The sequence below is a fragment of the Buteo buteo genome, chromosome 23 (genome assembly GCF_964188355.1).
Source record: "Buteo buteo chromosome 23, bButBut1.hap1.1, whole genome shotgun sequence".
NCBI classification, from domain to species: domain Eukaryota; kingdom Metazoa; phylum Chordata; class Aves; order Accipitriformes; family Accipitridae; genus Buteo; species Buteo buteo.
The window spans coordinates 18,355,476-18,382,323 of NC_134193.1; the positions used below are offsets into that span (position 1 = coordinate 18,355,476).

At 38.5% G+C, this 26,848-nt stretch overlaps 1 protein-coding gene across 1 annotated transcript in view; it reads right to left on the reverse strand.

The window, feature by feature from the left end:
- Positions 1-516: 516 nt before the first annotated feature.
- MED27 (mediator complex subunit 27) overlaps positions 517-26,848 on the reverse strand; it is a 96,007-nt gene continuing 69,675 nt past the window's right edge. The window contains exons 5-8 of the mRNA XM_075054591.1: positions 19,461-19,568; positions 13,086-13,127; positions 3,597-3,674; positions 517-1,023 (exon numbers count right to left, since the gene is read on the reverse strand). Of these exons, the coding sequence (XP_074910692.1) occupies positions 889-1,023; positions 3,597-3,674; positions 13,086-13,127; positions 19,461-19,568 (363 nt within the window). The 3' untranslated portion in view covers positions 517-888. The remainder of the gene's footprint in view (positions 1,024-3,596; positions 3,675-13,085; positions 13,128-19,460; positions 19,569-26,848) is intronic.

Here is a 26,848-nt window from a genome sequence, read left to right on the forward strand (position 1 = left end):
AAGGGCAATGATTACTGGGAGGGATCTTACTCTTCACTGGTATGTTGCATGTAAATGTTAAATTATTTAGGAAACATGCTGTATGTGTCTGTGCTGCAGCAGCTGTGCTTTAGGGCTGAATTATTTTACTGCTTTCAGTTCTGAAACATGACAAATCATACGCACTGTCACTGCTCATCACAAGTTTTCTAACCACTTAATACATGCAGATTTTGCTAACATTTTTCATTACAATTTTAGTAAAGGGAAACATCTGTTTCCCCCTGCCTTAGAAAGTATACTGCATCTTCCAAGCTGCCACATGCCTTTGAAATTCCATGTTTAATCAACGCCATAATCTCTTCCACAAAAAACCACCAGCGCTCAGATAAGCAGCCTTACAACAACAACAATCCCCCCCTCATACCAGCATGCATGTTTGAACATTTCCAGTTTTCTAAAGAAAAGAGCAGCATTGAAAAATCCACACCAAAACCAAGGATTTTGTTGATCAAATAATGAAATAAATAGTACCAATTCTGGAATACAAAATTTATTTCAAGCTTATAAAAGTCTTCAACATTGCAAATTCTGTCACAAAACAAACTGTACACAGATATTTTCATTAAGGTTTAGAATAATGGTTATTACTGCCAGATCTCCCCAGACATACCATTTCAGCTCAGTAGTGTCAAGCGATCACGCACAGCTTCTTACCATCTTCTTCAAAACACATTAGTCTCACAAATGCCTTGCAGACTGATGGCTTTTGAAGAGTCAAATGTATTAGTGCAACCTCACTACTTAGTACAGGATGAAAGGTTCAGAAATGGAACCACCTATTAAACCATCAGCTCTCTTCCAAGCCCAACAGATTGTTCCCTCCTCGTGTTATCAATGGCTGGTCTACTATTGCCTGCAAGTGTCATGAAAAGCTTCAAGTGTTCGGAAATCCCTCCATGTGGGTGGCAGGCCATCCTGCAGAAACTTTCCGCAGCGCTGGCACGGAGCCTGGAACAGCTTTATGTAACTTCTTAACCAGGTCTAAAAGGAAAAGGGAGAGAAATTAAGAAAACTGGATACGGACGTTCCCCTTTGTCATCACTCTTGTCAAACAGTGATAGCAAGGACAGAGAAAGTACTTTGGCGAGGCCCCGTGAGGTACACAGTGGTTTTATAAACAGAAACATGCCGAAGATTACAAGGTCACTCTAGAGCTGAATTCCCACTTTATTAATCGTCTTTTGCTTTTTTTAGTCACTTAAGCAAATTTGTTAATAAAAATTCATGCACTCTGAGCAGGAGGTGTTTGCAGCTAGAGAATCATAACGGAAAGCAAGTATTGTAACACTCCTCATATTTTTACTGGAATGTAATTGTTCTTGATGGGTACCTTCTTCAACCAAATATTGGTTTGTCTCTTCCTATGATCATCTATCACACCCCTGCTGCAATCATACTGCAATGGTCTGAACTCTTCATAGCTGAAGATATAAGGACTTTCACAGCAAGCTAACTAACTTCCTCTCTAATGCGATTTTAAGATCAATACTCCCTGGTCATAAAAATACTGTACCATTTTAAATCTGATTACACTGATAAATATATATACATAAAGGCTACTGCTGAACAACACAGAGTAAGTTCAGGTGTTCCTAGGTAAAGTTCCTGCCTCTAAACTGGATTGTTCCCATCATCATACATAGCAATGGGTATTACATAACTCAATTCCCAACTCAAGGAGATACGCAACTAAAGAACACCTAGACCAGCAGATTTATACTGTGAAGGATGCACATGAATCTTGTCATTTAAAGTTCTATTGAATTACATCGATAAGAGAAAATTGTTCTCTGAAGAAGAGGTCAGCCGAGTTTATTGAAACAAATCCTTCCATCTTCATCAGAGCCTTCTCTATAGCAACCAAACCTTTGGCCGTCAATAACTCTCCTCCAAAAGAACTAGATCTTCTCTGGGTTTAGCAGTAAATATGGGGACAAGGGCAACAGAACACTACAAGTAAATTGCTGTTATTTACTTCAGCTTGGATGGGCTTTGCTTGCACTACAGAGAAATCGAATTTTCTGAACTATAATACAAAAATAGGTAAATGAAGTTAAATTGTGCACTTGAGACATCTGTTGAAAAGAAAAAAAAAAAAAAAAAAAGGCATTCTTCATTCCCAACAGAAAATTAGGACTTCACTACATCCTGTCATGCGGATTGCACAACTGACATGTGAAAGGACCAACATATTGACGTTTATGGTGTACATCTGGTTTTGCTTTGTTAAAAGTTTTAGTGGTGTTTTATCAAATCAATAAGGCAGGTCCATGGCTTAAACAAACTACCCACTCTATTAAACATTCATTTTCAGAAACATGTTGAAACATGGATTTGATGAGTGAAGAGTTGCTTTCACCTTTCAAAACCTATTATTTTAAGATGCACTCCAAGAGAAGAGACCTTTGCAAATCTCTCACTTTAGTGGCCTTTTTATTAAATAAACAAACCAGCACAGCAGGTAAGGGAGTCTGACTGATCTGAAATTACACAGTGGAAATTAAAGACATAAAAGACCAAATGCTACTGTACACACCTAAAGATTGTGAATGGCAAAATTAGATGTTTGTTTTTAAAAGTCTCAGTTACATTGCTTCAGGTGAAGGGGTAACGTAATGGAAGTTAAGTGAAGGAAAAAAGTCTGAAGAGCAGAGAAAACTCTCCCAAAAGCCTCCTTTGGGAGACTGCAGCAGACAGAACAGCAATAGTCTCCACTGCCAAAATTCATCTTGGTAGAAGGAATTCTGAATCATAATCAGACGGTCAGAACAAGGTTTAACAGGGCTGCTTGTATTCAAGTTTATTTCACAAAATTCTAAATACAAGCAGAATTAAAGGTGATAAACTTAAATCTGCATATCAAGGTAGAGCAGTATTTGATTAATTTTACTCTGTAAGAAACCAGCAGGATACTTCAGTGAGCATCTCCTTGATTCCCCAAACCACCTGCTGTTGTGCTGGGCAAGTACATGCAATTCCTTAGGAACGACGTTGGGGCTGAAAGTGGATACAGCAAAATGGACTCTTTCCGATCACATTCCCCCCTCTCATCATACTCCAAATAATGCACATCACTTCCCATACCGGACAACCTGACAAGCAAGCTGCCTCAGCTGGAACACACTACCTGGGAGTTTCCTCTTACTGGGGAACTTCCAGTGGAGCAGACTTTCTACATATGGAACTCAACTCCTTGCGCAGTATGAACAGTGTGGAAGGGCTGGGCCATAGCAAAGATATTGGTTCAGAGAGTTTTTCCTAGTGCCTTTGGAGATGACCCAGAGTAGCTTTGCAAATAGGAATCATCAAGCTAATACTGAGATCTCTGACAGAAGAACCGTATACAGCTCAATCTTCCAACACCAATTATCCCAGGGTAATGAGAATGAGCTCTTCATCCTAGTCCAGGTATCAGATACAACGAATTACAGTCATTCTCTACTGCCTAGCTTCTTTAAAGAGAGGAAATTACAACTGCATCAGAACTGCCTAATGTCAATCACTGTAAGCATGCTGAAGTCTATCTGCAAAAATGTATTTTCCAATACACTTACCATGAAAGATCTGACTACCACATCTGGCATTTGAGGCAGCTGGTAGTGCAACAGAGCAGTGGTCGCATGATCCGTCACCTGTATCAGCCAAAAGGAGAATATACGCTTATTCATTCTGTATTTCAGGCCAAGTAGTGTTAATCTGCAGGAAAACAGTATAAATTCCATGGGGAAGTAGCAAACCAAGGATTACATGACTGTGAAGATGTTCTCAAAATAATTTGGGCTAGTTTTTGACAGCTAGCTTCCATTCCCTCTGCCAACTTCGTACAAGAATCAGCTGAAGCAATCATGATAATTAACTTTGTATGCATACAGTAAAATCAAACGCACCTTTGGAAGTTCATAAACATGATAAAAGCTATTAGTGTTGGTAAAAGAATCTAGACTGGTAGCTAATGTGAGCCAAGTGATGAGAAAGGTGTCCAGCTCTATGCTGCATGGAACAATACTAAACTAACATGTTTCGCTTCCTACTTTGGACTACCAACCCAGCTGTAAAAAGGAAAAAAACCCCATCTTCTGTACCATATAAAATAAAAACATCAATTGCAAATAATTTGCCTAACTTTCAAATGTCTACAGCATAACAGCAGAATCTGTGCTTCTGTGATTAAAATCCCATGTATTCTGTGAAATCATAAACAAGCAAAGTCACTAAACAAATCATGTCAGAGGAAAGTACTTTCATTGTCTCTTTAAATGTTCCCATTTTTTCTTTGGTCTTTTTTTTTTTTTAAGAGAATATATTCCCTTAATCTATGATGATTGACTCAACAAAAGAAAAAACATTGTCAATAATGTAGCTAAATTAAATAGTTATGGAAGACTAACTTATAAGAACAGAGGTTAAGACTTCAAAAAAGAAAAAAAACAACCCTGAAGTTTTGGGTTTGGTCTGTTCTAGTGAAACCAAATCAAAACAAAAACCAAAACACCTCCCCCCCCCGCCCCGATAAAATACCCTGAATTGAAACTGTGTCTTTACTAGAAAAATGAGTACACTCGCTCCATTTTTTAATGGGAAAACTTAAAATATTTAATTCTTGTAGTCCTATTTCAGGTTGCTTACGTTGAACAAACAGGAATCGAGCTCTCAGTTTCATTTCCTCTGAAAACAGGAATCAATTAATATGATTATGGTGTATAAATACTTGCATTAGTAAAAGATTTCTGATGGAAAACTTTCTAATTTCCCAGAGCCATAACAATATCTTACATCTGGGAATTACAGCTAGACAGAATACATATAAATGTGTATTTATAATAACAAGAATTAAAAAAAATAAAATCAGGAAGACCAACCAATGCTTTGATAGGGTTTTTTTGCTGGTGTTTTTGGTTTGGTTTGGTTTTTTTTGTTTGTTTTTTAATGATTCTGGAAGGGGGCAGTTTCTGACAGCTGTGATACAATTCACTAACAGTATGCAGCCTGTCAACTCCCTAAGTTACTAGCACAGTCAACAGCTTACTTCTTCTCAGAAGTTCTAGGCTGAATGCAGAAATTCTTGGCAAAATTCTTTGGGCTGGACTATTAAAGAACTCAAGACAACACAACCACGACAGGTCTTTCACATCTTGTAACTTGTAAATCTATCAATGGTCCTCATCAGTAATATCAAAACATCCAACAAACTACATGGTTGTCTAGTTAGTGATTAAATTGTATTTTCTAGTTTTAACATGGCGAAATAGCACTCTTCTCAGGGTTTGTCTATATACTATAGCAAACTTTGAGTAAGATGAAGTGTGAACTGAAATTACAATTACTATTTCCAGCTAACTCCACTTGTTCCTGATTTGTAGTTAGTCTAATTCAGCAGTGTGAATTGTGCTGAAGCACTCAAACTTTCACTGGTGGAAGAGAGGCTCATGCTTGAAGCTATTCAGGGAGGTGAATCTGTAAAAGATATATTCCTGAATAAATCCATGTATAGACAGGCTCTAATTCACACCATACAAACTTCCTCCGCAGAACACTACATCAAATTAGTCTGTCCTACACTGAATCCAGTTTTAAGTTACACTACAGTTTTAGAAACAGATTCTGCTCCCCATCATTCATGCACAACTAACTCCAAAAGCAGCTCCATTCAACGTGAATAAGGACATGCGATTCTGACATTTGGCAAGGAAAACTTTTGGGAACAGGCACATTCTGGTGAGTTTGCAAAAATATCACAAAATGGACCTCAGCCTGCTTAAGCCATTTATATGTTACCATATAAAAAAAAATTAGAAATAATGTGATTAACAGTGCATTAATAACACAGCACAACTCAAATCAGTCATTTCTTTTAAACATCTCATGTAGCGTTCAGAAATGACTGTAACCCAAGCCCTACTAGCTATGTGAATTTTTTTCTTTTAAGATGGTGCTTTTATAAGATAGTACCAGACATGTCAAAGAATAGAAAGTTCTGAAGATATTTATGAGCAGCCGCTCTCCTTCTGCTGTATCTCTACTTCTAACAAACTGTTTTGTTTTGCCTTTTTTTTTTTTTCCCCTGAACAACAAAGTTTTTTTCTCTTGGCACTGAAGAAAGTGGCTTAAAAAAATACTGCTATTAACAAATTTAAATTGACTGGCCACTTTAGCAAAGTTGCACATATGCTGTTGCTATTGTAATGTAAAGCTAATGAGATTCCACAGGGAGATAAAAGCCATCCCAGCATTGCTAGAACACTAATAATGTTTTCTGAACAAAAAGGAGGCGATTTCTACCATAAGCAAGTGCAGATAAAGTGATTCCAAGAAGATCAAAGTGGGTGTCAAATCTGAGGAAGAGGAGTAGGGGAATGACCCCCCCCCAACCGAGCAAAGAACATGATGTCAAACAAGAGAAAAGACCTGGGCAAATGATAAACTGGCCAGTGCATGGGAATGAAGGAAGAATTACACCCCCCCAGGTTAACAGAGATGATGAGAGAAAACACAAACCAGCCAAGATTAAAAAAGAGGAAAAAAAAAAAAAAAGAAAAAAAAGGCAGAGGGGAGATCAATACGCAGCTTTACTAATGGCAATACGATTTCACACCAAAGCAAAGCAAAACAAACTGCATATGCGCCAGCTCACTTAAGGGACACACTTTTTCTTCCAGCCAAGTTGGAATCACAAACTAATTTATTCTGGGTGTAGGATGACATTTTGTACATTTCAGGGTTTTATTTTATTAACTTCACTTTTATTGCTCTACCTTACCTACTGCTATCAAAGTTATCAGTCACTTTCTAATTTCTCTACCTCTTTCTATACAGCAACATATTCAGAAGAGCACACATTGATTGGGATAGCTGTTGCTCTGGACCTTGAGATAGATTTTTCAAGAGATCTTGCAGAAAAGCTCAATATTTCACAATTCATATATTGAAAAGCACTTGGAATTTTTGTTCAAAAAAAAAGGCAAGACAAGACAATCTCCTGAAGCACAATTTTGCTAAATAAAATAGCTATTGTTTAACTAAGCACATTGAGACAGAGCAAAAGAGACTTCAGTAACATGGGGAAAAAAAAAATTCTGGCAGTGACTCGCTTTGAACAAGAAAACTTCCCTTCTTGTTAATAGTTAATTATATCACCTGAGTTTTTTTTTTTTCTCCTTTTCACTTCCAAATTCAAGTTGACCATAACCACGTACTACTAAAATGCATCTCTGCTCCCTTGTCTAGGGCACTGCATACACCAGGAATGCAAAACAGACTTGATACTGGATCAAACCTAATCTTCATCACGACTCTGTGCAAATTAAATCCTACGTACTTGTCGCTTTTGGTGAACAACCAGGCCCCAGCGAGCGAGCAGGGCTGTCTGGGTACCAGCCTGATGTGAGAAACGACCTGCTGAGCCCACGCAGTTGCTCTGCTCTGCAGCAGAGTGGGGAGACCTGGACTCCCGACTTCCCTCTCGCAGCTGACGGCTCAGCTTGTCTGCTGGGTAAAGTTATAAATAGCTCATGAGACCAAGACCCAGCGATGAGCAGAAAACAAAATCCCTGTTGTTTGTCTCAACCGAGCCAACACCAGTCATTTCTAGAGCATTTCTGTACCCACTTCATAGTACTGCTCTGCTGAAATGTGCTTTCCAAAGTGACATATCCAAAAAAAGGCATTATTGGGCCTTGATGACAATTTTTAGTCACATAGCATCCCCAAGCTGAAGTCATTAAAAAAAAAAAAGCATTCTACAATTCACAGTTTGAGAAAGTTAAACAAGTGCTTCCTCTAACTGGAATAAGAAGCACAAAAGCAAAGGCCTACGGTATAGTTTTGCTCCACCATAGACTAGGTATGTTCCATAGATGTATGAAGCTACACCTGGCATAAAAACGAAAACATAAAAATACAAACATCACATGACTAAATTACACAAACTGTCTCTCTCTTCTAGTATTTTATCTCACCGCCAATAAATACACTTTTCAAAAGTAGGTGTAAAACTTCCTTTAAGAGTCATAACTTTCCTTGCCACTTACTTATTGGTTTATTCCCTCAAGTATGGCACTGACAACTCCATCTAATATAAAGGGATTCTCTAAATCCCCTGTAAGGTTTTTAATTCTTTTTTTAAACCCTGCTAAGTTCATGGCCTTAACAGTAGCCTCTAGCAATGAGTTCTGGAGGATGATCACAGCACTAAAAGGAAAAAAAAAAAAAAAGGAAAGTTATTTTATTAGTGTTTAGACCTTTTATAGTGTGGAAAAACTGCATGAGTGCCTCTGTTCATTTCCAAGGATTGCCATTACTCAATCTTCTCTCCAGGACCACGTTTGAGTCTCTCTGGAGGAAATCTGGTGCACAGAACCTGGTGCCCGAGAGGCGCTCGGAAGGATGATGGATGGTACCTCTACGGACAGGCACTGATGAACTCCACAGAAATCCTTTACACACCCTTCCCCGCTCCCAATTCAGTAAAGCACTACCAGACTTTTCTGAAGCGTAGGATTTATCACTTGTTTTCAGAGCTCACAGAGTGTTTAGGCTTTTATTTTGTTTGTTCTGCTTATTTGGACTGGGTCATAGAGATTTTATTTCACCTAAGGAGCTCTTTGAACAGCATCAAGTACTGATCATGCACAGGAGCAATCATGCAGGTGACCCTGGAACAGTCCATCTCCTCTCCTTGAACAGACATCATCAATAGCCCAGTATTTGTCTCATGCATGCATTCATCCCGCATGTGATTTTATTCTGAGATTATTGACAAGAATACATCTTCATACATTACAATACTTATGTGCCCTTGTAGTGGTGAAAATTGTGCTCCCGAGTTCTATCACTTTGGGATTACACAGCTCACAAACAGCTGGATAGGCACAAACAGCTTCTCAAAGTTTAGGTTAAAGCGTGCTTTGGGAAGAAGCATATCAAGCCAAAACAAGAACAGTTTGTGGCATGTTAAAATTGACAGACCATTTAGGTGAAAATAAGAACAGGACTCCAAGATCAGAATGACATACACGGGTTTAAATCCTATGCATGTGACTTGAAGAGCCAGACTGATCATATTACACAGCAAAACCAGCTATGCTGCTCTTAACTAAGCAGCTTGATAAATGAAACAGTTAATGTTTGACACCACCTCCCATTTTGATCCACTCACACCAGATCCACTATTCTATATTTTTGCCTCTTTTTTGAATACAAAGCTATGAATATTGCACCATTCTCTACAATACATATTTTTTTAATCCTCTACACAATGACCTGGCATATTATGCAGCCCTCAGGTACACTCTTCTTCCCATCAAGATTTAAGACCCAAAATATTTCCTTATTTCCTGTTTTGTTCCTCCTCTTGCACTAGTGGATCAAGAGATGCAAGGTGTTAAAATAAGGAGGTTTACGATCAAAACAGTTGCCGCTCCTGTGGAGTTTAAATGTCAGACCAACATGGAAGTCTGAAAAACCTTTTCTCTACTCCTCGTGCTTTTGCCCTTTCAGCCTTCCCTCTCTTATTTCCCAGGTCCATTCTCTGAATCTAACCCTGCTGGTGGATTCAATGCCTATAAAGCTTATTCACCCCAGGACCAGATTCAAGGAGTCTCCAGGGAACTTAGAAAATGACTGTACACTTTAACAGTAATGGGCCCTCCGGGAGCCGTCCCCCATCAAATTATACACACTCGGGTATCCTGCCTAATAAGGAGAGAGAAAAGGCTTGCTGACACAGCCAACGTTTGCAAACAAAAAGTCAGGACAAATTTAGCTTCGTTTGACAGGGTTGAATTGAAGATCAGAGGTCTCTGGTCCTTAACCTAGAAAGTCATGCTGCAACCCTGTGAGAATTTGACAGGCCTGCAGCTACCCCAGACAGGTATCTTGTGAGCTCCAGATGTTGTTATAATATCATTGAAGACAGAGTTTGAGAACTTGGTCCAGCTTTTAAAGAGAAACGGCCCTGCCCTTCATAGGGATGATTGATTTTACAGCATTAAAGGCAGCAGAGCTGAAAGGGCTACCCAGCCTCCTCGGTGGGAGCGGTTACTCATCCGTATTTTCCCTTCTCAGCACAGCACTTCCACATCGCCATGAGAAACACATTTCAAGAACATTCAGATGTGCTCTGACACATTTACTGATGATTTTTTAATGGCATGAAAACATTTGTTCTAAAGATCCTGCGGTACAGATCCTACACTAGTAAGAGAGTATAATAGTTTCTCTAACACCATTTTATCTATTTCCTTCATTTTGCTACTGCTAAATCACTAGTCCTGTGTCCTGGTTTCAGCTGGGATAGAGTTAATTTTCTTCCTAGTAGCTGGTACAGTGCTCTGTTTTGAGTTCGGTATGCGAAGAATGTTGATAACACTGATGTTTTCAGCTGTTGCTAAGTAATGTTTAGACTAAAGTCAAGGATTTTTCAGCTTCTCAAGCCCAGCCAGGAGAAAGCTGGAGGGGCACAAGAAGTTGGCACAGGACACAGCCAGGGCAGCTGACCCAAAGTGGCCAACGGGTTATTCCATACCATGGGACGTCATGTCCAGTATATAAACTGGGGGGAGTCGGCCTGGGAGGAATCGCAGCCTGGGGACTAACTGGGTGTCGATCGGTGGGTGGTGTGCAATTGTACTGCACATCATTTGTACATTCAAATCCTTTTATTATTACTGTTGTCATTTTATTAGTATTACCATTATTAGGTCCTTCCTTTCTGTTCTATTAAACTGTTCTTATCTCAACCCATGAGTTTTACTTTTCCCGATTTTCTCCCCCATCCCACTGGGGGGGGGGGGGGAGTGAGTGAGTGGCTGTGTGGTGCTTAGTTGCTGGCTGGGGTCAAACCATGACATCCTGAGTGTTATAAACGGATACAATTGCAGCTTCAAAGAATAAAGAGAAAATCAAACAGAGCACTACAGAGACAAAACTTACTATGCTGAACCACAGTATTTTCTATCATCTGTTTGAAAATCTGACTTAGGTCCTAGCCTTAACTTCTTTAACTATCAGCTCAATAGTACAGAATCTATTGATTAGAAAGTACCATCACCTTGCATTTTTATCACATTTTTCATGCAAGAATCTGAGAGCACTATGCAACCAATTCAGCAATAGCTCTTGTGAAGTCAGCAAGTATTACCCCAGCCTAAGGGATACAGAAAACCGATCCAAAGAGAGGTTAAGTTGCCCAAGGTAACACAGTGACAGAGCTGGGAACAAAACATATAAAAACATTATTAAAAAAATGCAGGCAGCTGTTCAACTGGTTACAGCAACCCTTTCTCCTGTAGTCTTTTCTTTCTGGTTGTTGGGGTTTTTTGTCATTTTTTTTGTTTGCTTCATTTTTCTTTTTTTTTAAGTAATACCAAATGTATTATTATTTACCAAGAGAGAACTGGATAACAGGAACTTAATATTCAGGTCATATCATATTATTTTAGAGAATTAGGAAGAGAATAAAGATTCTTATTTATTTATAATGCAGACACATAAGCAGCAGTAAGAGGGGCATTTCATGTTTCCTCACATTCCCTTCCTTTCACTTTTGGTCTGAAGGCCAACACCTGGACCTCAAGAGAAATTTACTCTACGTATTTATGCTCCCCAAGTCCTTAACTTTGACTCCTAAGCAAACCTGTACATGTACTCTACTCTGTTACCTTGCATATAGGCAATTAATATTATATAATCAAATCATCAAATTTGTTATAATTTAGCACAAATGATGGCAATATGATCTAACCCTTCCAAGTTATTCTAAACCAAAACATCCAGGAAGGCAACCTTATGCCCAAATGAGCTTAGAACCTAACACACATGTGGGGAAATTGAGATAGTGCACTTAATTACAGAACCTTAAATGTATTCCACTGCAAAAGTTACTTAAAAACATACTCATAAACAAGTTACTAAGATTTACGCTGGTTTACTTCCTGCTATATTACCCTACTTGACACTAAATATTTTTGGGGAGTGAGAAAAAAAGGAAGAATATTTAATCCACTAATCCCTGGGGTAAAGAATCAACTGCAGCAAAATTTTGCTTTAATGCTAGGCAGAGAGGGAGAGCAACCAATCTCCCCAAAAGCAGTTCTTTGATCTCTAGCAGGTTAATATCACAGGTCAAACATCTTCCCTTCTGACTGCATCTTAAATCTTGGAAGGAAGATGCACAAATACAGCCAATATGCCATACTTTTGACCCCTGGTTTTATGCCCTTTTGAGTCCCTGACCCCTATTTGTTACACAAACTACAGAAGTAGATGAAAGGAAGCTAGCACGCTAGCTGGAGACTCAAGCTCCTTGAACTGTGGCTTGAAGGTAAGGAAACCGGAATTTAAACCCAGATCAATCTGAACTTACAGCATTTTGACAAGAGGCTTTCAAAGAGAAATCTCCTCTTCCCTGCCTGGAAAATAGCGAGGTATAGATCCTTTTGAAATACACTTTAACCTTCTTAGTAGTTTTATACTTACTGCTCCCATTCTCTCATCGGTCTTTTCTTACTTTCTGGAATTGCATTAATTTCAGTTAAGTTATTCCTTTTGCTTACACCAACATGGGAAGAGAAGCAGGCAAAATAACATCATGGAATAAATTTCCAAACTCATTTTGGAAAGTGAGTTCTACTGATTTATTAAACTCAATCCCTCAGGAGAGGGGCGCAACTAAAAACAATGAAAACAACAAAACAAAATCCAAATGAACCTGAAACAGTCCTTTCTCCCCCAAACGATATTAACTAAAAAAAGTGTGCTTGAAGGTTCCTCATGAAATTTTAAGGCTAGAGTAGTATAATCTCCAATTTCCTACTCCAAACCATGAACTGGAACTATGATGGGAAATAAATCCAAATTAAGTAACAGCAGAAGTGATCTCCTTTTCTACTCACAGTTTTCCATTGTTACAGATTATTGTTTGTCATCACAACTTGCAAATAACAAAGAAATACATTCTGAATTATTTTACATAAGGGCCTAGATATTTAAAATAAACTCTGCATATCTCCTATACGCATTAGGTAGAGAGAAATGATGGGACTTACCTTCTGAAAAACTTGATAGTTGGATTTAGACCATATATCAAGCTACAGTAGGGGAGGGGAAAAAAAAAAAAAAAAAAGAGTTATATATTACCACACATAAACAAGCAGCTTTACAGAGAAAAAGAAGCTAAGCAGCTGTTCAAATTAAAAGAACAGGCAAATGGATCTGTGGAGACATATTTCTCAGTTCACTATTTTGAACCACTGCCTTTACCTGTTGCAATCCAAGAAAGGGAATTAATGATATAAGATTTCCTTTGTATTGCAATGGAGAATGAACATAGTTCATCACAGTTTCAAAGAAAAAAAAAAAAATATACACACACACACAAGACCTGTTGAATTAATGTGTTCTCTTTAAAAACAGCAAAATCTTCATTTGTATGCAAATATTCATCAGCTTCAGTCTGTTTCTAAAATGAGGGCATTTTTACTAAGTTTATGCTTGTCTTGTGTCTGAATAAGTGATTCAGTTACAAACGACACAAGGAACGTTTAGCTGAATTAAGCCAAAACACTGGTCTACTGGGGCTAAATAAAACATCCCTTAGGAAACTGCATTTACATTTGTAGACAAAAATCACACTAAAAGAGACTGAAGGTTGTAAATAACTGCACACATCCATGATGTAAACATGTGCTCAGCTATATACAAACTCAAAGAACAAAATTGAAACCAGTTTTATTAGCCCTGGAACCCAGAAGGTAAGGCTGTCCTTGTTAAACAACCAAATGGTTCACATGTTAAACAATTTCAACTGACATGCTAATGCTTTTTCAGCCCAGCCCTGTGGAATATCTTGTACTCTGTCAAGGAAAAGCAGCAGGGAAAACCAAGAGAAACTTCCATCAATCCCAGACTTGCAAATCACTTTTTTTCTACAGATCCCACTGTACTCAACAATTCCATATGCACAAAACTTGTCACAGGAAAGGTGCCTGATGCAGCATTAACCTCAGGAATCTTAGTCTAGACAGAAGAAAATAATTTTTTCAGTTAATTTATGAAGCAGGGGTAGCTCCTCTAGTGCTTGGTAACATGGTTGGACACATGTTTTCCCACAATGGGGGTTTATCTCCTTTACTATAAGGTACAACTGATCATTTTAATTCTGTCTTATGTGCCCGTAAGTCCTAGCTGAAATTACAAGTCTTTTAAAAGGCACAAAAAGAGTCTGAAATGAAGGAAGTCATGTGAAGTGAGTAAAGCACACCAGAGGGGGGGTAAAGGAGGAGAGGGGGACAGACACTGAACCCAAGTAATTAACTCATGTTGCTAAAAATGTTCAGAATGCTAAAAGTTCCCATTCTTTTAAGAGTAACACTGTTAAGTGGCCCACTTCTAAATACTGGTACAGAAGTGACTCTTTGAATCCCCAATTCTCAGTCTGGACAGGAAGGGATGTTAAAGACTTTAAAAATCACTTCAGGATAGATGTTTCATGGCTTAGTACTGCTGACCTTGCCGTGAGACAAAAGGCAGCTGATGTCTCAATGTCTTTTCCAGGTTAGATGAAGACAGAAGTACCCTGAGGCATGTACCTACAAACCTTTTTACATTTACTGGCTCTTAGGGTGGGATCAAGAACCTGTGTGAACACCAACAACACTCATATGCTAGAGTCCACAAGCAGTGGTTCAGCCCGGACTTGGACCTGAGCTTGATTTACACTGTAATAACAGACCTGTGCCTGTTGGGAGGCAATCATTGCATTTCCATATTAGAAAAGTCTACATTTGAAAATAAAAAAAATAATGCATATTTTAAAAAAGCTATTTTCATGTAATTTAAGGCTTTCTTTGACTGCAGAGTTGGAATGCATATATGGTTTTGCTAATCTCTAGTGATCAAACCAAGTATGTGATCTTCTCTAGTTAGACTCAAGATTTGAAAAAAAAATAAAAATCCACTTCAGATGCTGCATTAAGATGAATCCAACAGGTTCTGAATGTTCATTAGTTGGCATGAAGACTGAAGAGCTGAAAAAGTAATGAATGTCTGTCTTACAGACATGATGTTATCCAAGTAAAAAAAAAAAAGAGCAAAAGCTACCAAAACCCCCAAACCACATGCATACATCCTAAATGACTGCCCACCTTTCCCCCTGAAACAGAGGATTAAGGCAGAGGCGGATTAAAGAATGCATCGTTATAGGTCTATTATTCTTCAACTTTTCACTTTCAATCAAGACACACATTTGTAACTAAAAAACTGCTGAAAGCACAATTTCAGGGCATCCTCTGCATGTGAATTAAACTGGGACTTTTTTTCCCAATGCCCCACTCTCCCCACCCACCCCCAGCATAAGTAACAAGAGGCCATTTTCTGAAGGTCGTCTGAACGATTTCAAAGGCGATAACAAATCAGAATGTTCCCTGCATCTAATATCAAACAGGTCCAGTGCCAACACTTATTAGAGAAATCGGATTCAACCCCCCCTTCACCGAAACACACACACATCCAGCTTTGAAGTGGAAAGAATGCAGGGATCAGAAATTACCCGAGAGACAGCTCTGCCTGTCTTTGAAGCTTTCCTTTGATACTACTATTTCTTTTCCTCTCTTACCCTAGGAGGCTAAAAGCCGCCTTTTCTTATTGATATGGGGTAATTAATGAAGCCGTAGAATTAACATAACCCAAGTTCCTTAACATGATAATTCAACAGAGACACTTATGTTTCTTTAGTTAAGACTAACGGATGCAAAAATAGGAATTTGGCTAGGCAGCAATGTTAAGTACCCACTCTAAATACGCCCTGTCAAGGTGGTTCTTGGTGTCTGCATCCAAAGAAAAGCACAGTATTATTATGCCAAAAAATCCCAATAGGTTTTTATTTTTATTGGCAGACTAGAGGTACTAATGGCTCAGCTGACAACAAGCCTGCCCTGCAAGGGTGAGCTACATAGCTTCATTTATTCAGGAATCAGGACAACACTATTAATTAATTACTATCCGTGGTTAAATTCCAGTGCACAATGAGTATGTCAAAGTTTGAAATTAAGGGTGGCACGGTGCCATCACTAAAACCACAGGGCTAATTTAAATGCATCAGGTTGTGTTAGACACAATGGGTTAGTACAGTAAGCAAGAGAGACTGCAGAGCAATCAGCGTACAGGACCCACGACGTGACAGAGGCTGCCAGATCTCACCTATTGTTTTTGCAAAGCGTCACCAAAAACGTCTAAGTTATGCAGCTGGCAACTTGGCAAAGACGTATTCTGCAGGGTTTGTGAATAATTCACAAAAGAAGTACATGAAGCACTTAAGAAATGCAATGATTCTTCGTCTGTATAAGCAAAGTTTGAAAATAAAACTCCAGAACGTAGTGTCTTATTTTACTCGCTGCAAGCTGAAGAAGTCTATTTCTTCGCCTTACTTTTGAAAGTATTTCAATCTGTAAGAGGGAGTACCCAATTTAACTAGACTTCAGTACAGCAGAAACCACGTGAAGCTTCCACATAAGTACCTGTCAACCTACACAGCACAATGTACAAGCACACAGCAAGCTGAAGCAGCCTGGATAATGCAATGTCAGTTTTCCTGTGTAACTGCTAGTATGCCACCATGCACAGTCCCACAACTATGAGAAACACCCATATTTGTTTTTTTCTCAACTTGCCTGACTAATGGACCAGAAGACTATCAACGCCTCTGCTGTTTGCATTCATCTCTTCCCTTTTTCTTCTCAGTAATGCAAAATTTGCTAAAACACTTGTACTTTCAGAGATAAACGATGACTCCCCTGATCTGCAAGCAAATTGTTGGCCTGTTCTGTGCACAGCCTGTTTTTCACTTATTGTCTGTGTGATCATTCAAGTCTCCCGATGATGGCCACTTCTTTTGTTGAATACTGCTGAATATGTTTTGTTGCCCCAAACCCTGCTCTACTTGGAGAAAGCCCCCCTCTGAATTTCACTTTTGTTACTTGAAGGACCTTCTGACGTGTGCAGTTGGGAGGATGACTCAACAGACCCTCATTCAGCTATTTAAGTGTAAAGAAGCATAATGACTTATCCAGTGCCCCTTCTTCAATGTGGCTCACAGAAAAGACAGGAGCTTCAGAACTGCCATACTGTATGATACCACCTAGTATCATAGAATACATATGCTAACCCCCAAATCAGCAATTACTGTGCAAACTGCTCACTGGAAAAACAATCACCTCCCACTGTGATCCTGAGGGTTCTCCGTATTTTTGTTATTTAATAAAGATGATACTCGCTGATCTCCTTTTTCATACTCTTCTGTCTCCTCTGAATGCTAGAGCATTTTTCCCCTCTATCAGGCTAGAAACTGAGAAGCTAGAATAGTACGGTGAAACCTCACTGGAGTACTTTCCCCACAGCATCTGTTGTGACAGAGAAGGAATTGGAATGGACTATGTTTGCAATTGACTGTAATCGCTCATTCCCAGCAGGCACAATAAGTAAAGCGAATCATTGCAAGAGCACAATCTTATTCTTATTCTCCAATTACCAGTGTAGTTAATTAGTGAGAAAGAGGGAGCTCACTGTTTGTCAATATGTGCTCCAGTTGGCAAAACTAGCAAGCTACGCATTTATTCAATCTTCCAAGCCAAATTTACTCATTATTTAAGTGGCTGCAACTCCAATTCTACTTAAGTCGAATGAAATGTTCCTATTTATACCTAAAGCGCAGACCTTCAGGTTTGCGAAAGCCCCGGGATGGTCCAATGGAATAGCAAACTGCCACGTAAAGGTCACAGGTTCGTGCAGCCTCGTGGGAGCAGTCACATAACCTGGCTTTGGACACGGAAAGCTACATCGGTAGAAAACAGACTCCCCTGCAGACTGGCTTAAAGCAAGAAAACAAGCCAGGTGTTAGCACCAAAGCTCTGGAGAAGCTGAACTGCTCCCCACTGACAGCAGACAAAGGTTAGTGCCCCGCACCCAAAGCTGGCCTTGGTGAGTCCCGCTCTCCCCCTCCCAGCAAACGATGACAGCGAAATGGTATGCAGCTCTCAAGAGAGTTAACCTTGAGCTAAACAGAAGCCCAATGCCAGATGCCGAGTTTCAGAAAGGAACTCTTTTACTTAGCTTTTCAGCACATATAGCATTACTGTATTTCAAGGGAGCTTCAAAGGAAACCGGATTCATCAGAGAAAATGAGCACACCCAAATGAAGTGTGACACAGGAATCCATCAAGCACTGTCAGTGCTCTTTAGGCAGACTATCATTTCACTGCTGAGCAGAACTTGGGGTGAAGAAGGGCTGGTGCTCTAAGTCTGTATTTATATGCTAATATACAGGGAGTATAGTGCAGCTGCTTCTGTGGCAAAATGGTATTTAAACCTGCATATTTGAATAATGCAAATCAAAATCAGGCAATTTTTATTTTACTACTTCTTAGGCCAATCCCCCGCCCTTCGAGTGAGAATCTCTCACCTGGGAAATACAGCTGTACTGTTTCCTTCAGCAGATCAGCTCCTGGCCTTTTCTAGAGAACAGAGGTTCAGACTCAGAGCCGCTGAACTCTGGGTCAGTACACAATGTGCTTCTGTGTGCTAAAACACAGTTATCACTTTTGAAAGGAAGAAAAGTCTCAACTCATTATAACATGGCCTATGGGTGCCAAGTACTCATCTTGATATAATGAACTTTTTATTTTAATAGGTTTCATAATCAGAAGAGAAAGCTCCAGAGAGAAAATGTGAAAGATGGAGGTATTTAGTACTGTAACTGGCAAAGGAGAGTCCTGGCGCATGTCTCGATAAGAGAGACCATTCCACCCTGAAAAGAGAAACAAGCTGAGCTGAAGGCCGTCAGGTCCCGTTAACATCTTCTGATGCGCTAAAGAGAGCCATATGGAGTGTGTTGCAGTCAGACAAAATTTGAGGGTTCAAGCAGGGTGAATTGTTCGTAAGACAAATCACTTGTGGAAACAGGTAACGCTTTAATAGCTGCTGTTCAAGATGTGCTATTACTGACAAGAAAATTACTGAGGACTACCTACCAATGATTCGCACAGTTGCGTTTATCAAGTTGAGCACAAAACTAGCCCAAGATTTCCCAATGGCTCTCAGAAGAGAAAACTGAACCTTGGGCTATTGATGTGCCTGTACACTGAAAAAATGTTTTCTCAATAGACACTATTAATGAGGCAACTGGGGTCTAAGGTGATAAATTAGAAATTCAAGCAAGGGCTTCAGAGCTTAGAAAGAAGTCAGACATTTGGGTATGAAAAAATCCAAGCAAAGCATGATAAATTTAAACCTGAGCATTTTGCAAAACATCCACAGAGTCTTTTGACAGTTTTATGTTTCTAGCATACTCGTGATGGGATTCCTGTTCTCTGTCATTTAAATACCAGGTAAAAATAAAATTTAATGTTGCTGGATATACAATAACCTACCTTGCCATCTTCGGTATAGACATTTTCATTGTACCCTTTTACTATTGTCCGGTCAATGAAGAGGCTCCGCATCACCACTATCACTTTTAACACTTTTCCTAAGGTAACCTGTGAAAAACAGGAGAAGGACAAAAACAAGCTGAAGGAGAGTTGATGCTGTCTGAATTCACAAAACCATCAAGTTAACAGCCTAAGTTGATGCAATTTCAGTTTTCAATATTTTATAGACAGACCAAAATAAAAGATCTAAAACCACTGTGTGTGTTATAAGGAAGAGATAGACTATAAAGTGCAGAACAAACAAACATTCATTTGCAACTGAAAATGTATGAATTCACAGAATTCCCTTGACACTGCCAAGCAACACTCAATTTTATTAACACCACAACTCAATAACTTGTCAAAAACAATGAGCAAATGTGATTATTTTCGATGTATTTGATACTCTCCAATATAAGTCCACTTAGAGAAAAATAATTTGAAAGAAGAATCGGACTCTTCTAATGCTAGCTTTTAAAAGCACGCCATGAGTTTAATGGTGAACATTTTAGGCCCAATAAAAATGTAAAATTATTTAAAAGGAAACTAAAGCTAAAAAGTAAAAATGTTACATTTTGAGAAGCTTGATTTTCTTCTGTGAAAGCCGTAAAGTGTAAAGAATAAAACTGGTATCATGGAAAATATATAGGGTCAGTCAGAGTATAACAACAGAAATAAGCCTAAATTATATTATTGACAAGAATGCAATAATGAAGGCATTTTAATCTAAAAATCAATTTACATTTCAAAGATGAACTTGCACTTCCCTATTATTAAGATGCGTGTCTATACGATAAATCTTTGTGTTTTGTTATACGGAGATTATTACAGAGTTTTTCTTCAGCCACAAAAGCATAAAACTGCGATAAAAAAAGAAACAATTAGTTCATTTTAGTATTTCCCAACCAGCAGTGGCTCATTTTCCATTGTCTGTGCTCCAACATGTTGTCCAGTATAGATTAACACACACTAGAACAATTGTGTTTTTACTGCTAACCTCAGCAGACAGATCCAAAGAAATCAGTCAATATGCATCTTTATTGATTTGTTACATGTTTTTCCTTTTTAACTCCTGCTAATGACTCCTACTTACCACCCTGTTTCAACACAAGTAACCTCAACCTGATGCTGACTAACTAAGAGACTAGCAGGCAAATCAACTCTGAAGTGCCAAGATGCTTTTCCCCACAAGAAGGAAGACAGAAAATCTGGCAGAAAGACTCCATCTCAATGCTGATGCAGGGACACACTCCTGAAGGAGTGTTAGGAGGGGATATGGTGGTAGGACCGGGGTGACAATACAGGACTTTGCAGAACAGTTGCCCAAGCTACTCTAAATGCTGCTTATTATATCACTATATAGCAGGACAGAGTTACAAATCCTGAAAAGAACTGATGACAATTCTTTGGCATGGGACATGGAGAAAGCAACTCTAGGAGAGAAGACTCTGAAGAATAGGGAAGAACAAGTTGACAGCAAGAGAGAGGACAGGGAAACAAGAAGGGAAAAAAACAGTCAATGATAGACTTCAAGAAGACAGGCTGCTAGGCATAATTTTGCAAGAACATGAAGAGAAAAAGCAGGTCAGAAGAATGGGTAAATTTTTGAAGAAAAATGTTACAGGCTGAAGTAGGGTAACTTATACCAAGGCCCGACTTACGCACATACCATGAATAGCTTATGCTAGTTCCTACCTTCTTACAATAGATTGGGATTTTCTGAACATATATGGAACTGCCTAGTGTTCTCAGGCAACTATATCATGGTATCAGGTACTAAAAATTTGGGTCTAAATGTAGTATCTTGCTGGGATACTCTGTAATAAGACCTAGTTGGTCTGCAAATAAAGTAAACTGGCTGAGTTATTTTAGCACTTACCACTGTATCAACTAAATTAAATACAAAGTCATGACCCAGAGGTGCCTTCATCTATAATGCTGATCATCTACTGGAATCAGAAAGACAGTTTTGTCGTAACTGCTAAGATAAGGAAATGGAGTCACTTTGGAAAAAACTTGTCAGTGCATTTAGAGTTAACAGTTTCTTATTTGTTTTTCTGCCTTAGTAAGACCAGCACTTCGCTAGGATATAGGTCTACTGAGAGAACTGACTCTTATAACTTCACACTAACCACACAGTAAAATTAAAAGGAGGAAAAGAAGAAATTCTAAACAAAAAGAAAAGAAATCTTCTTAATGGAAAAGCAAAAAGGCTGCCCTACAAAAACCCAGACCCTGCTTTACGTATAATGTTTTCTATCTCCATTGCCTTCACACACTTCAGTGGATGCTCACTTCTTTCCTCTTCCCTTCCTGCATTCATGATATCTCACATTGCTGTCAGGTAAAAAAAAAATTGGATGAAGTTGATCTGAAGCCTGTGTGGGATGTTCCTGAAAATCCTCAGAGTGAACAGTAGAACGTAACAAGCTGAAAAATCCCATGTTTGGCACTCCAGCTTGCTTGAATATGCTTATTGCTGGCCTCAAACCTCCCCAGAAGATTTACCTGCACACATGCTTTCAAAATGCTTCTGCATTAGCTCATTGCCTTTTCCCAGGTCATCTGTTTTCATGCCCTTCCAATGATTCACTCCACACTTTCAGAATCCATCACAGCTACCCAGACCCCAGCTATCATCCACCATGCAATACTCAAAAGGTCCAATTCTGCAGACTGGTCCAGGACAGTAGCCTCGATCACCCACTTGCTTGAATGTCGAACAAGCAGGGTTACTCTGTCTCCCACATGTGTAAGGAGCTGTGTAAACCCATCCTTAGACTGTGAGCTCCGCGAGGAAGGCATTACTTTTGCAATCTCAACTTAGACAATAGTTAGTGCAAGGGGGTCCTCTCCAAGAGTAGGGGCATCCAGGCATTGTAGTAATACAAATGAATGATAGAATACATTCCAACTTTGGCTGGGTTAGTGCTAGGTTGTCTGAATTAGCTCTTAGAGTGCTCTGGCACTGAAATAGAAAACTTCCCTGTTCTGTGCCGCTGTTGTTTTGACATGGGATTCCTGTAGGTTTTACACTGGCTGGAAGAGAGATCAGGACTTTCAGCTTATTTTTGTAGGACCATCTCATTAGTTAAGTCTGAAAGAAGCAGAAATTTTGTAAAACTAAGCGTAGCTCAGAGAAATTATAGTTCAGCATTTTAACAACATTGAAAGAATGAGGCTAGTAGTACAAAGAATGAAAAACAGCCTGTCACTAGACTGGAGGATGCTGTTAGATTTGGAAGCCAAAAGTATGCTCCACAGCTATTTTCAGGGTAAAGCACATTCCATATTGTACACAATAAATGGGATACCCTTTATTTTCTCCTCTAATAATCACAACTTGTAACTGTTTTCAAGACTTTATGTTTTTGTTCACCTCCACCATATTTTACAAATCATGTTTTCCAGCAAACCATTTTTGTTCAACGCCTGCTCAACTAAGCTAACTGGAGACCATGTTCAGAAAAGATCTATGTATGGAATATAATTTACACCTAGCCATACCACTGCGTCCCTACAGATCACCTGAAAGCAGGTAATAAAAAACTAATGGCTCTGGTAAAAAAAAGTAATTTGATAGTTCTACTCTGAGGTCCAGTAGTGCAGGTCTCTCCTTCTGGAGGTCAAGACTCACCCAGATGGTCCTTTTAATGGGCACTGAAACATCCCTGCATTTCCACAGATATCAGCTGAAAGAAACTTCTTTCATTATACAGAAAAGATACCTTTCAATTGTGACAAAATGGCAACAGTTTCCTTTCTAAGCCAACTTTTCCTATTAAATTTCAACTTCTTCTGTCGATATCCTGTTAAGACAGCACTTGGCTTTTTAATATTTCGCCTGAAGGATATATGCCAACATGTCCTTGATGTAGAAAATTTTAATTCAAATCAATACATGTACAAGGTCACTTTAAAATTCAATTAATATGAATGAAAAAATATGCCCCACAGTTCTGTGAGCTGAAAATGGAACAGTTGCAAGTTAAATACTTCTGTAGCTTCTGTTTTGGTCTGTGTAATAACAATGTACTTCTAACTTCCTTTTAACTAAAGTATACTAAATTCAGACAGCTAAGTTATTCATAAATCCCCTGCTTCCTAAAATGGCAAGCTCCAGAAGAAGGTAGGACAGGCAGCTGATTGAAATCTGCAATATTATGCAGCTTTTCTGACAAAGATATATAAAATAAAAATCTTCTTGAAATATCCCAGTTTTAAAAATATTTTGTCTATCACCAAGATAATTCTCAAAGAGCATATGACAGACACTGTATGCCAAGAAAGGGGGAGAGGGAAACAGAGTAATCAGTGAGAATGGCTTAGATAATTTCTTGTGAGACTGCTAAAGAAGTTCCATTTAACATCACTTGTGATTGGAAAAGAAATAAGTACCTTTCCAAATAAGTCAGAATCAGGGTCAAAATGAATTTACAAAATGAAAAGGATCAAAATTAATTTACCATGCCAGAATTCTGCCTGGAGGAAATAGCTTGAAATCCCTCCCTTTAATTTTGCCTCCTCATTGAAACTGATACCACATGAAAAGCTCTTTTATAAACAATTTTAAACACTGCATTAACAAACATTCTTTCTTCAGATTTATTTAAAAGTTTGATATTAGGAAAACGTATGCTGACAACACCAAGCTCCAACACTTTGCAAAAAATTCCCAAAGCTCCAGATTTCCTCTCAGCATCCCAGGGAATTTGCTGCTGATTTGAGCTGCAGATGCTCTGCAATGCAGAGCTAGAAGATAGAAAGCATTAGTTTCAGTTAACATGGGTACCTCCCTGCTTGTATAAAAAGGAGCACAAGTTTGTATGCGTTTTTTATTTACCTTAGAAAACAATAAGGTAACATCAAACCAGAGATGTAACCAAGCTGCACATATTTCCAGCAAAAGGCCAGACACCTGCTCCCTGCCATATAGCCAGCCATAAGCTTGTCCTCCCACTCATATATCTATCTTACTGATCAGTACAATGCCTGGAAATCATATTTATCTATACTGAAAAATAAGGGTTTGTATTAAAAATAAAGTAAAAAAAAAAAATCCCACCCAGACTTTCAACTGGTTATTTTTTTCCCTATGTCTCATCTGCTGCTGGTATGAATGCTGCACTTTCCCTCACATGCTCATTATTCTTTAATGATGCCTATTTGTAAATAGCAAGATAAGATGCAATTAAGCCATTAGAGTCTAAATAAACAAACATACTAATTAGGTTCTTTACAAGGATTTCTTTTTTTATGTAAGGGCTGGAATTTACCTTTCATTAGTCTAACCTAATTGCAATAGTGCATGATAAAAAGTCAACATAAATGAAGGACTTTAAATTATATCGCTGCATTAGGGATGAGCTGGTGACCCTCTCCCTTGGTAACATGGCATATTCTCTTAATAAAGTGAACAAACTGGCACAGAATATTGTTGAAAGGTTAAAAGACAGATTTTGCCAGTGGCTAGTCACGTTTGTGGAAGGGTCACAGTAGTCCAGCATTGCTACAGATGATGAAATGGATTCTGTCTTTTTTCCATTCTAAATTATAGCACACCAGGAATTTTACAGGGATGAAAACGATGTCTGATCTTGCAGAATATAAACCTATGGGAATATCAACACAGACCTGTGAACCTTTGGGACGGGACAGCAACCCTGGGGCACAGTAACCCTGTGGAGGGAGCAAAGCTAAGGGAATTTCTCACAGGTCTTCCTCTGCTTTTTCTACTCTTGTTCACTTTCCCATCAAAAGACTCTTCCTCATTCTTATATTAGACATGCAGAGAATAATTTACAATTTACTTGCCATCCCCCGCTTGCATACTTTGTTGATTCAAGACATTCTTCCTCTGCATGTGACCTCAAACGTTGGCTTAATGCTCTTTAAATACTGGTTCTCAATCTTAAGAGACAAACTGTGAAGCCACCACAGTCACAACCACCCCACTATGAGCTCAGAAGTGATTCCTCAAGATCCAGCTCACGCAACAGGTCCTCAAACATCCCAGTAATTCAGTCAAACACCAAAACCTAGCTAGTGTCTCCAAGAGAGTAAATCCCTAAATGAATATTCATCCTATGTGCCTAAAATTAGGTGCCTAAGCCACCAGACGTGACCATCAGATCTATATCCCTACCATGAGCCTGCCTACCTTTATCCAGTGCACTGGTAAGGAGGAACGCTTACACTGCTAAGCAGTTTGGAGAAAAGAGATTGTTTTGAAAATAACAGCATTAAATTGCTTCCCACCAAGTATGACATCAATACTGATTTCAAATCACTTAGCAAATTTCCCCCCCTCCTCCCAACTCTTCAACATCAGGGTGTCTTGAACAAAAATCAGTTTGGTGGCCTTTCTTTATGGACAAATAGTAAATTTCAGAATCCATTTTTCCAACTGAAAATAATAACGATTTTATGTAAAACACTGGTAAACAAAAATGAGACACAAGAAATTATTCAGTTTCAGGGAACAGATGTCTAGCCTATTTGCAATTAATACAGCACACTTCCATACAATCAGACTGTTTAAAATGCTTGGAACAAGATTTGAAAGTTCAAATGCAAATGTGTCTTGATTTTATGGAGAATGAATACGATTATATAAACATATGAAACATGTTTTTGTATGAGAGATCTATTAAAAAATCTAGGCATCAGTATATATTTATAAAATTAATTTATCATCAAAAATTTGCAAGGTAACATGAAAAGAAGAAATTGCGATTTCTGCCACGAGCTTTGGTTTGACAGAAACAATTCAATTTTTCAAACTGGAAGTTAGTTATACATATCATTATGCTTTAGAAACAGCTCAAATTACAGTAAACGATTCAATTATCTGTAAAAATATTTACCCAGCGTTTGTAACTTCTATAGTAGTGCTTTTACATAGCTTTCCAAACACTGGAGATACAAACAATTTTAAAGACAAAGTAGTTCCCAGATGAAGACAAGAAAATAAGTTTCTACACCTGACTAGGACTAGCTAGGTACATGACCCTAAGGGAAGTCATATTTGTCAACTGGAAAAGCGGGGCTCATGTTTACTGTTTTTAAAATTATTTCTGATATTAATGAATAAATTAATTGTACACAGCAATTGTTACACACACACAAAAATATTCTGCATTTTGATAACAGAAACAAGGTGTGTGAAACAATCATAAAATAATCACACCACCAAATTATTTTATTAGAAAAAAAATATATATCTAGGAATACAACTGATCATTCAAAAAAAAAAGGCAAAAATTTAGGTATTTTTCATTAATGAAAAATCAGTTCATGTTTTTTTAACATACAAGATGAGGTTTATCGATTTACAATTCCTGGCATTT